Below are 12,227 nucleotides of genomic sequence, written 5' to 3' on the forward strand. Positions count from 1 at the left end.
AGGAACAAAGCGGCTATGGTGGTAGATAATATGGCTGTTCATAATGGCAATATTCATTGGAATGTTCTCTTTACGCGGCAATTACAGGACTGGGAGTTGGAGATGGTGCTCTCTTTCTTCGAGCGGTTGTACTCCACTCCGATTCGACAAGGAGAGGGTGACAAGTTAGTTTGGAACCTCTCTACTAGGAGCTATTTTGAAGTAAGGTCATATTATGAAGCACTTAGTCGGAAAGAAGGTCCATCATTCCCGTGGAAGAAGATATGGTGTGCTAAGGCTCCGACAAGGGTGGCGTTCTTTGTATGGACTGCAGCTTTAGGAAAAATTTTGACTCATGACAATCTACGAAAGAGGAATATTGTGGTTATTGAGTGGTGTTGTATGTGTAAAAAGAAGGGGGAGTCTATTGATCATCTGTTACTTCATTGCGACACCACCCCGTGAGCTTTGGAGTTTTATGTTTTCTTTATTTGGAGTTGAATGGGTCATGCCACAATCGGTGATGGGTTTGTTGACTACTTGGGGTGCTTTTCGGCGGCATGGCCTAGCAAAAAATGTTTGGCGTTTAGCTCCTCACTGTGTTTTGTGGAGCATTTGGAGGGAGTGGAATGCGAGGCTTTTTGAAGATGTCGAGACTGTAATGGTAGTTTTAAGGAAGCGTCTTCTTAACACGCTATATCTATGGATAGCTCCCCATCTTTGCCACCTAGGTGTTTCTACTTTTGTAGACTTTCTTAATTTATTAGTTGTTCCTCTTGTTTAGGGGCTCTCTTGTATACTTCCCGTGTATTAAGGTTGCGCCCCTCTGCGCTTTTTATTGAATTCTAAATTACTTATAAAAAAAAAAACAACCTGGAAGCTAAACTTATCCAACAACACACCATCCGGATGCCAGGAGTCAAGACACATAAAAATATTGCTTCCATCCTCCACTCTAAATCTCAGAAACTGCTTAGCTACAGAACACTACTTTAACAATTTCTTCCAACACCAAGAAGCAACTTGAGGAATCTTCAAAGACCAAAACCACCTACCTTTCAGCAAGTTCCGCTTCATCCAAGCCACCCAAATAGACCCTGATTTTGCAAATAACGCCCAAATATGTCTTATAACAGCAGCAATATTCCACTCCTCCAGCCTTCTCAACCCCAAACCACCCTCAACTTTAGGCAAGCAAACATCCTCCCAAGCTACCTTAGCTCGAGCTATCCCATCAATCTTTTCATTCCACAAGAATCCATTAAGAATTTGCTCAATAACTTGGATAACCCTCTTTGGAAGGATAAAAATATTAGTCCAGTACACTTGCATAACAGACTTTATCAACTAAAGATGACCCACAAAAGAAAGATGTTTAGAAAGCCGAGAAGTAACTCGACCAGCAATTTTCCAAATCAAACTCTCACAATTAACATCAGATAATTTTTTTTGAAATGAGAGGAACCCCTAAATACCTCACAGGCAACTTACCCTCCTCCATATTCAAACACTCTGATTTGAGTGTTTACATCAACAGGAATACCCGAGAGGAAAAGAGAACTTTTAGCAGGGTTGGGAATCAAACTAGAAAGATCAAAGAAAGACTCCATAACCCCTTTAATACACTGGACCGGCTTCAAATTCCCCACAACAAAAACCAACAAATCATCTGCAGAACAAATATGAGATAAACCAATTTCAGCACAACCATAGTGGAAATCAAAACCAGAAGCAGCTTCATCCATAAGTTGGGAAAAAATCTCCATAGGAAGGACAAAAGGATAGGAAGAAAGTGGATCCCCTTGCCTCAGTCCATGTTCGCCCTCAAAGTACCCAACAAGAGTCCCATTTATAGCAATAGAAAATTAGGGGAAAGTAATACACTCCCTAACCCAATCCACATACCTGATAGGAGCACCGATACACTTCAAATAGTGAAGAATAAACCCCCAACTGACAGAATCATATGCCTTCATTAAGTAGACTTTGACAGTACATCTAGGCTTCCCATCTCTTTTGTGATAATTCCAAATTACCTACTGAGCAAGCATGACATTCTCAGCAACACTTTTGGGTAGTTTTTAAGGACAAGTAATGAAAAAAATGGTTTATGTGTAATCGAAAACTCAACAATAGCTTATAGAATGTGGTGCTTTTTACTTTTTAGAGCTTTCAGCGGAAATAAGGATACTAGGAATAAGCGCAGTTGCTGAATGTGGTTTTGTCTGTGCAGTCAGGACTTGATCTTTTGAAGGCTTTTCGTTTCAATGCTTGGTGGGTCTCTTTGGGATTTTAGAAATGATCTATGTTGTATTGAAGGGCATATATAATTAGATGAAATGTCTATCCCCTGCCCTGCCAATCTAGATGGAGATGCTTCTTAAAATTGTCTACTTTTTGTCTCTAGGAAGGTAGCTTGGAGAGCAACCCTTTTATGTTTGATGGGGTGTTTGTCATTGTAGCTTAGCACTTGGATCTTTGAGAGGGTGGAACATGCTACAATTATATTGCTCTAGCCAAATTTAAATTCACGTGGAAATATTTGTTTTGTGGAAATTTTTGGTGAAAATAAACGGAACCTTACTGACCATTTAAACCTCTCTTGGTATGCCTCCTAGACTATACTCATCTGGCTCCAAATAGGTCTTTGAATTTCAGGAGTGTTCTGTTCAATGGATTTCAACTGTCTATAATTCTGGTGTGGATTTCTGTTTGTAAAAAATGTTTTCTAATTTATGCTTGTTTGGATAAATATCTAATTTCCAATTGGAATCTTTGCAGATTTTGGTTGAGACAGGCCATATAGGGAGACAAGCTAGTGGTGCTGTTACAGTAACAGATGGGGAAACTGTAAGTTCTTCTTTGCTCACTAGCATTACATTCACACTTGAAATACATAAAACATGTCTTTCTATCTTTGTCTCTGTTTTCCTCTCCCCATAGAGAGATATATATGGGCAGGACTTGATTGCAGTTTGATTCTTGTGGATAAGAAGTTCGTCTTAATTATACTTCCTGTGTGCTCAGAGGTGCCTATGCTTTTTATAAAATTTCTTTGATTACCCTATCAAAAAAAAATTATCTAGACTTAAAATGTTCTTTTTGGTAATTGTATATTTTGTCTCTCTTGTGAGATCCACATGAGTTTTTTTTAGGGGAGGAGTTTTGTTACAACTTAGGAAAAGCGTTAGTCACATTTGCACTATCACTTCAAAAGTACTAGTCAAGTTAGAGTTTTCCTAAATTCACTTATAAAGCCCAGGCTTAACTAGTAAGAAATTAATGTGGGACTTAGTACCCATGAATGTCTTTATAAATCATCAATTCTTTGTGAACTACTCATCTTCCCAATATGGGACTGTGATGTTACAATTTCCTCCTCTTAAACCCTTGATGTCTTCGTCAAGACCACGTCATGTAGTGCTCTAGTACCATAAGATGTTACTAGGTGGCTTTGATACCATTTGTAATTGACCTTAGAAAAGCGCTAGCCACATCTGGTATCACCCTAAAAGGATTAGTTAATTTGGAACTTCCCTAAAATCGCTTATAAAGTCCAGGTTCAACTAATAAAGAAACAATGTGGGACTTAGCACTGATGAATGTCTTTATAAATCATCCGCTCTATGTGAGTTACTCATTTTCCCAATATAGAACTTGAGTGTTACACTTTGGCTATCTTTTAAGAAGTTGATGAAAATTTTTCTGCCGTTAACCTAGCCTCTAAGAATGAAGAATGCTGAATTGAAATTGCTAAGGTTAGAAGGCATAATGACACTATCATTGCATAACCTTATCGTCCATTGGCTCCTATGAGTGGCTGTTTATGTTGCAAGCCGAAACCAGATATTACTTAATAGGGTTGCGCTTCTTAAGGATGTTGTTATTACTGTATGAGATAAGATATTGAGAAGCATGCATAGACTATGTTGTTCTTCCGAAGGCATCCCCTCCTATTGATTTTCAAAGGGAGTCACAGGTTGTCAAGCGCTTTATTCTATGCGGAGATAAATGACATGGCTTATTGCTTGGGAAGGCTTACCGATTCATATGATTCTGTTGTTGATAACTTGCTCCAGAAGCTCGTTGCTTACATCTATGGATAGGAATGGTAGTAGACCCGGTTCTAATTGCTTCCCTACTTTTGTCTCTTGATGTTTATGTTGGCCAACTTAATGGGCTTGGATGATTTTGATATGGTGGTTGAACTAGTAACCCTTTAAAGAATGTCAATGCTTGGTCTGGTGCTGATAGCTATATGGATTAGCTATGCGATCTTTATGTTTTACTATTTGTTGGAGATCCTCTAAGCCTTCACTTTGTGAAAGTTGGCTCTATTATCTATTCCAATTCTATTCTAGTTAAGCAGGAAAATTATGTTTGACCAATTATTTGTTATATTAAATGATTAAATTCATTATTTCCTATCAACTTAAGTTTTTGAAACAATTTATAATTTAGCATGATATCAGAGTAGTGGTCTTGAGTTTGAAATGTGTATCCATATTATATCTTTTATTTTAGTTAAATATTTCATGTTGGGTTGTACTTAGGTTCACTCGTAGGGAGAGGGGGTTGTACTTAGGTTCACTCGTAGGGAGAGGAGTGTTAGAATATTAACTAAATGATTAAATTCATAATTGTTTTATCAGTTGAAAGTTTTGGGACAATAGTGACTTTTATCTTATATATGCAGTGATTGGATGTCGTACGCAACTTTGTTGTCCGAATTTGCTCAATTTTATTTGTATTGGCCCCCTCCCTCCCCCATCCTCCCCTTGTTTTTTCTCCATTGATTGGAAAGATTAGAGGAGGAAAGTTATGGGAAATAAGTCTAGCATTGCTCCCCACCCCTCCAAAAAAAAAAAAAAAAAAAAAAAATTAAAAAAAAGAAGAAAAAGCCTTTTGGTTATATAACCAAAACAAAATCATTGATGTTTGGTGTAGAGAAGGAATAAATTTATTGATTAATTTGTTTGCAATTAGACTCGATCGAGGTGTTACCATGCAATTAATTAATTGTAACCAGGATTTTCATTTTTTACCTTGAATTTTCAAGCTTGTGGAGAACTAATATTTTTCTTCTTGCAGATTGTGTACTCGTCTGTTTGTTTGGCTGATGTTCCAAGCGAGCCTTCAGATTTTTTCCCTTTATTTGTTAATTATCAAGAGCGTTTTTCAGCCGCAGGTCGGACTAGGTATGTATTGCACTTTTTTTTTTTTTTTTTTTTTTTTTTTTTGGAGGGGGTAATAATTATTTTAATAGAAATTAGACTTAACCCCCAAACTTACACCGCATTTGCACTTAGACCACCAAATTTTAGAAAATGACACTTGACTCCTTAAATTTTCACTTCGTTGCAAATTACACTCTTCGTTAGCATTTGGTGTAAAATGGGTGGAAAGTGCCACACGTGACATACACACTAATTCTGACTTGAAATTCCTAAATTCTCCCCAAAAATATAAAACAATATAAAGAAAAAAATAACAAAAAAAATAAAATAAAGTGGGGTGGTAGAATCCTCCCATCTACCTTGACGGGGTGGTTCGGCCACCCTCAAAATTAGTGTTAGGGGTGTTTGAATCACCCTTGAACCATTGTTGGGGTTCAACCACTCCTTCAACCTTACTTTTTATTTTTTATTTTTCTTCTTCTTCTTCACTGGTTATAATTTTTAGGTGTGATTTGGAAATTTCAAATAAAAAATTAACATGTGCGCGTCGCCTGTGGCATTTTCTGTCGGTTTGAACCCAAAATGTAACAACTGATGTAATTTATAATGAAGTGGTACTTTGAGGGGATTAAGTGTTATTTTTTAAAGTGTACTAAGGGGCGCCTTACGCTTTTTTAATGAAATTCCTATTACTTATAAAAAAAAAGTATTATTTTTTAAAGTTTGGTGGTTTAAGTGGAAATAAAGCATAAGTTCGAGGGGGATTAAGTGTATTTTCCTCATTATTTTACTTGCTGCATTAAGACATGCTATTTCTAGACCTTATGTATGTTATTTTCTCAGTGGTGGGTTTTTCAAACGAGAAGGGAGGACAAAAGATCACGAGGTACTTGTCCTTAACTTTCTTTTTGAGTGTAACAATCATTTGTCCCAGCAAGTAGCTGAAGCTGTCCTGGTAAATTATGGATATTCGACCTGGGATTTTAATATGATGTGATTGCTATTTCCATATTTGTTCTTAGAGCATCTTCAATAGAATAGGCAAATGGCTCATAATAGTCAAATTTGACTGTTATGAGCCATTTTTCATCTCTAGCAGTATAGGCAGAATATAATTTTTCCTTCCAATGTGATTAGTGAATAGGCTTTTCTGCTTATTCACGATTCACACTACAAAAAGTTTTTTTTATTATTTTCTTTCTCTTCCTTTCCTTCTTTGACACTCTCTTTCACTCTCTTTCTTTCACACTCTCACCGCTGACCGATTCTGCTTCTTGCGTGACAAACTTCTGGTCGTCCCTCCCATCAGTTTGCCGGGGGGGGGGGGGGGGGGGGTGTGGGGTGTGGGGTGTTAAGGATAAGATAGGAAACTCACACAACCAAATGACAGCAGACAGCATCTAGAGAAATCAGCCGTGACTCAAGGAAGTTTATCTCAACAGGACAGGCGGATATCTCCTACAGCTATCAGACCTACAGCTAGCATATCTCGCATATCTTCATATTCTCTCATTAATTCCATTCCTTCTACACACACCAACGACTCTATTACCCTATAGGACAAAATTCTTCTTACCATAACTAGTTTATACTTCTTACGTAACTAACTCTTGTAATTATAGAAACCAATGTACACGGCACATTGTAACAACCTATATATACTACTTCAATACAATACCTTAGCATCAAGTGCTAAAGACATTTTACCGTAACCTTCTATTTAGTTTACAAAGAACACAATTATTTCACAGGGTGGCCAACTCACATCGTAAATTCAATCAAGTGGACTCTTTGAATATAAATGGTGCAACGTCCAAGAATCCTGTGGAGATCCAGGAGCATATAGTCCATTATTACAACAATCTGTATTTTGAGCACTGTTCTTGGCGGCCAAGGGTGGATGGTCTATCTTTCCTATCCATTGATGTGGATGATAGTATTTGGTTAGAAAGAGAGTTTGAGGAGAAGGTGTGGGATGTGATAAGGGATTTGAATGGAGATAAGGCTCCGGGTTCAGATGGCTTCACAATGGCTTTCTTTCAGAAGTGTTGGAAAATTTTAAAAAATGATCTTATGGCTGTTTTTGCAGATTTCATAATCGAGGTTAGTTTGAAAAGAGTCTTAATGCTATTTTTGTCTCTCTGATTCCAAAGAAGACTTGTGCCATGGATGTGAAAGATTTTCGCCCTATTAGTTTGGTGGGGGGAATGTATATGATTATTTCCAAGGTTCTCGCGAACAGGTTTAAGTCAGTATTGGGCAATATTATTTCCAACACACAGAATGCGTTTATTGGTGGTCGACAAATCTTGGATTCAGTGCTTATTGCTAATGAATGCTTGGATAGTCAAATTCGATCGGGGGAATATGGGCTGCTGTGTAACTTGGATTTGGAAAAGGTATATTTTACGATTAGATTTTCTATTCATGTAAATGGAACCATGTCAGGTTTTTTCAATAGCACTCATGGGTTGAGACTAGGGGATCCACTTTCACCTTTATTGTTTGCACTGTTTATGGAGGCTTTGAAACGGATGTTGATTGTCGTAATGGATTAGGGTAATTTGACTGGGTTTTAAATGGGATCCAAGGATTTTGATGCTTTAGTTGTGAATCATTTACTATTTGCCGATGACACGTTGATTTTTTATGGTGCGCAAGAAGAACAAATTTGACATTTGTGGTGTATCTTCTTATACTTTGAGGCAGCTTCAGGATTAATGATTAATTTACGAAAATCAGAAATTGTTCCTATTGGTGAGACAGAGGATGTCGAAGGGTTGGCTCAAATCCTTGGATGTTGGGTCCCATCTTTGCCTATGACATACTTGGGTTTGCTGTTGGGTGCTTCTTATAAGGCCGTGTCTATTTGGAATGGTGTCATTGAGAAAATGGAATGGCGGTTGGTTGAATGGAAGCGAATGTATTTGTTGAAGGGTGGTCGGCTGACTCTTCTTAAAGGCACTCTTTCCAACCTTCCTACATATGACTTGTCATTGTTCCCTAATCTAGTGGGTGTGGCTAATCATCTTGATAAACTTCAAAGGGATTTTCTATGGGGTGGCATTGGAGATGAGGCCAAATTTCATTTAGTGAATTGGAACATGATATGTACTCCATTGCATTGAGGAGGGTTGAGAGTTCACAATTTCATCCAGTTTAATCGAGCTCTTTTGGAAAAATGGTTGTGGAGGTATGGTAGGGAGAGAGAGGCATTATGGCGATTGGTGATTGACGTCAAATTTGAGACACTAAAGGGTGGGTGGTATTCAAAAGAAGTGTTGGGTATTTTTGGAGTGGGTGTGTGGAAACATATTTGGAGGGGGTGGGATAAGTTTAGCAACTTCGTTCGTTTTAAGGTGGGGGATGGGTCACATGTAAGTTTCTGGCATGATTGGTGGTGTGGGAATAGATCTTTGAAGCATTGTTTAGTATTGTGAGGTATAAAAATGCAATGGTGGCAAATAACTTGGTTGTTCAAAATGGAGTTATTCAGTGGAATGTTATTTTTACGCGTTCAGTCCATGATTGGGAGATGGAGATGGTACTTTTTTTCTTCGCTCGGCTTTGTTCTATGTCGGTTCGACATGGAGAGGATGACAAGTTAGTTTGGAACCTTTCCAAAAAGGGCTTATTTGAAGTGAAGTCCTATTATGAAGTGTTAAGTAGGAAAGATGTCCCATTATTTCCGTGAAAGAGTATTTGGCGTTTTAAGGCTCCGGCAATGGTGGCTTTCTTTGTATGGACACAACTTTAGGTAAAACTTTGACGCATAACAACCTGCAAAAGAGGAATGTCGTGGTGAGTGGTGCTGTATGTGTAAAAAGAGTGGGGAGTCAATTGAACATCTGTTACTTTATTGCAAAGTTGCTCGTGAGCTATGGAGTTATATTCTTACTTTATTTGGAGTAGAGTTGGTTATGCTATGAATGGTGCTGAAGTTGTTGACTAGTTGGGCCGTGCTGTTTGGGTATGGCCCAGCTAAGGAAGTTTGGCGGTTAGTTCCGTTGTGTTTAATGTAGTGTATTTGGTGGGAGGAGAATTGTTAAAGTGTCCCACATCGCTAAAATTTCTTTTACCTGGGCACTTTATAAGCCATGGTGTCCCCCTCTCTCAAAGCGTCTTTTGAGGGTGAGTAAGGCCCATTGATTTTTACATGGTATCAGAGCCACAGGTTTCTTGCGATGATGGGTCTTTCCCTCCCGTTGTTGTCCACGTGTTTAGCCATTAGTTGCCATACGTGAGGGGGCGTGTTAAAGTGTTCCACATCGCTAAAATTTCCTTTCACCTAGGCACTTTATAAGCCATGGTGTCCCCTCCTCTCTCAAGGCGTCTTTTGAGGGTGAGTAAGGCCCATGGACTTTTACAGGAATGTGCAACACTTTGAAGATGTAGAGACATCGATGGTGGAGCTAAGGAAGCGTTTGCTTAACATGTTATATATTTGGATAGCATCTCATCATAGCATGAATGTTTTACTTATGTAGACTTTTTAAATTTATTTTCTGTTCGTTCCTATTAGGGGCACTCTTGTATACTTCCTGTGTATTAGAGTTGTGCTCCTCTGCGCTTTATTGATAAATTGACATTATTTATTAACAAAAAAAAAAGAAGAGAAAAGTTGGAAAAAAGTATGAGAGTACTTTGGTGGATAAAGGCAGGTACCAACGATTGGTTGGTAGGTTAATATAATTGTTGCACACTTGTCCATACATTGCCTGTGTAGTTACTGTAGTGAGTCAGTTTATGCATTCAACTCGGGAGTCTCATATGAAAGTGGTTTACAAAATGCTTCAATATTTGAAATCTTCACCAGGGAAGGGGTGGTTGTTTGCCCGACATGATCATTTGTAAGTAGAAGCTTAAATAGACACAGATTGAGCTAGGTTAGTCACAAATCAAAATTCTACTTCAGAATGTTGCACTCTTGTGGGAGGAAATCTAGTAACCTAGCGTAGTAAGAAACAGTCAGTAGTTGCTCTAGTGCAAAAGCTGAATTTCGAGCTATAGCCATTGGGATATGTGAGTTAATATGGTTGAAGATTCTACTAAAAGGACTTGAATATGATTGTAAGCTGCCTATGAGCTTATGTTGCAATAATAAGGTCGCAATTAATATTGCTCATAATCCTGTTCAACATGGTCAAATTAAACACATTAGAAGTGATGGACATTTTATGAAGGAAAAATTGTACCGGGTTGATTTGTACACCTTATGTGAAGACAGGGGAGCAACTTGCATATATTTTAATGAAGGGAGTGTCTATTAGGTTCTTCATTCAACCTTGTGCAAGCTAGGATGCGAGACACATCTTTGGCGCAGCTTGAGGGAGAGTGTTGAAAATATGTAGATGATATGATTTAGATTTGATTTCCAGATTTGATTTTCTTTCCATATATTTCTCGTTAATTGTAATTCCATATCAGTATCATTGTGATTATTGAGAATTAATAAGATTAAATTCTTCCCTCTTACCTTTCAACTGTTCAACTCATTCTTTTTTAAAGCCTAATGTATTCTTCATAATAGTCAAGCTTTATGAGGAAAAACGACAATAGCGGTGACTTTTTGTTTTCTTATTTGTACAATTTACTTTCACATATAAGCAGAATGAAATCATTGTGGTTCTTCTTCCTGGTTTTTGGACTGGGTTGAATAGTTAATGAGTTGGATGAGTTTTTCCTTTGGCAGTTGGAGTTGGCTACTGCTGTTGCCTTTTCTTCTGCTAAGCCTTCTTCATTTCTTCCATCTCTTTTCGTCTTGGAGATTTTAATTCCTTAGGTGCTTTTCTTTTAATGTCTCTCATACCTGCTGCCTTTTTTATTCTGTTTCCTCACTTCTCACCTAGGGTGGTAATGGGTGGTAATAAAATTCAATAACTATTTCAATTGCTAAAGCAATCAAACTAGTTGTTTAACCAGCGCGATGTAGCAAAATTGTTTTTAGCATTGATTCTTTGCAAAAAATTGTGGTACCTAGAGTATAACTTAATCCCTCTCATCTATAAAATTGCAAACTAGTTATTTAACTACCATGATGTAGCAAAATTGTTTTCAGCATTTGATTCTTTGCAAACAATTATGGTACCTAGAGTATAACTTAGCCCCTTTCATCTATAAAATTGCTGTGTTATATATTTTTTTTTGAAACTTACTGTTGCATGCAGGTTCTTATTTGTAGATTGATTGATAGGCCTTTGCGTCCAACAATGCTTAAGGGCTTCTACCATGAAACACAAATACTATCTTGGGTACAATCTTTTGTTGTTCCTCCTAAAGAATTGCATTACTTATATGTTTCCTATTATTCTCTATATAATTTTTTTTTTTTTAAAGTTTGATTCAAGTTTGTCTCATTTCAAGGCTTTGTGGTTGTGTGCCATGGACAATTGTCACACTCTTATGTTTCATCAGAATTTAATTTGACTGTATTAATATTTCCACATGCGATGGTAGGGTTGGCTATCACTTGCATTACGACCTAGACAATCAGCTTTAATTGGGAGATTGTGAATCACTTGTCATTTTTAAGTTTAATTGTATACGCTACACTTCCAATCCATGAGCACCGCAAAAGTAGAAGAGTTTGATCCTTTAGTTTGACAACAAACATTACTCGAAGCCCCCATTGTCGTTTATTAGCTCGAGGACCTAGCTAAGACTGCATAATTCAAGGTTAGAGTTGCTGGGTAATGGGAGCAAGACAAGGCCTTATAGATACATGCAAGCTTCGGTCTCGTGTTCTTGTAAGAAAAAAGAAAGGGGACACGCGTAGTGGGGAGTTGCAAGTCTGCATAACATAAGTCAAAGGTCTAGTTTCAGATGCTTTCCCAAATTCGGTACCACAGGAAGTGTCACCATGTGCAAGGTGAGCCCTTTGAATGCCCCAACTAGGTTGAAGCTCATTGACATAGCCAATGTCATTTGGTCGTGCTTCCTTCGAGAGGAAACCCAAAATGGTTCAAGGGAAGATAAAGAACGAGTGGGCAAGCTAGTTATCAAAAAAGAACGAGTGCACAGGCTTGCCACCTTCTCTTCGATGACACTGATTCAGGCTTTCTAAGAGAGAGA

General features: G+C 37.9%; 1 protein-coding gene across 2 annotated transcripts in view; it reads left to right on the top strand.

Moving 5' to 3' along the window:
* Nucleotides 1–12,227, top strand: part of LOC133872986 (polyribonucleotide nucleotidyltransferase 1, chloroplastic) — a 65,798-nt gene that overhangs the window by 7,019 nt on the left and 46,552 nt on the right. For both annotated transcript variants that reach the window (XR_009901097.1, XM_062310683.1), the window contains exons 2-5: nucleotides 2,761–2,829; nucleotides 5,071–5,177; nucleotides 6,000–6,042; nucleotides 11,324–11,407. Coding sequence is in view for 1 of the 2 variants with exons in the window: in XM_062310683.1 (XP_062166667.1) it covers nucleotides 2,761–2,829; nucleotides 5,071–5,177; nucleotides 6,000–6,042; nucleotides 11,324–11,407 (303 nt within the window). In the remaining variant the exon portion in view is untranslated. The remainder of the gene's footprint in view (nucleotides 1–2,760; nucleotides 2,830–5,070; nucleotides 5,178–5,999; nucleotides 6,043–11,323; nucleotides 11,408–12,227) is intronic.

Source organism: Alnus glutinosa, chromosome 7 (genome assembly GCF_958979055.1).
Source record: "Alnus glutinosa chromosome 7, dhAlnGlut1.1, whole genome shotgun sequence".
NCBI classification, from domain to species: Eukaryota; Viridiplantae; Streptophyta; class Magnoliopsida; order Fagales; family Betulaceae; genus Alnus; species Alnus glutinosa.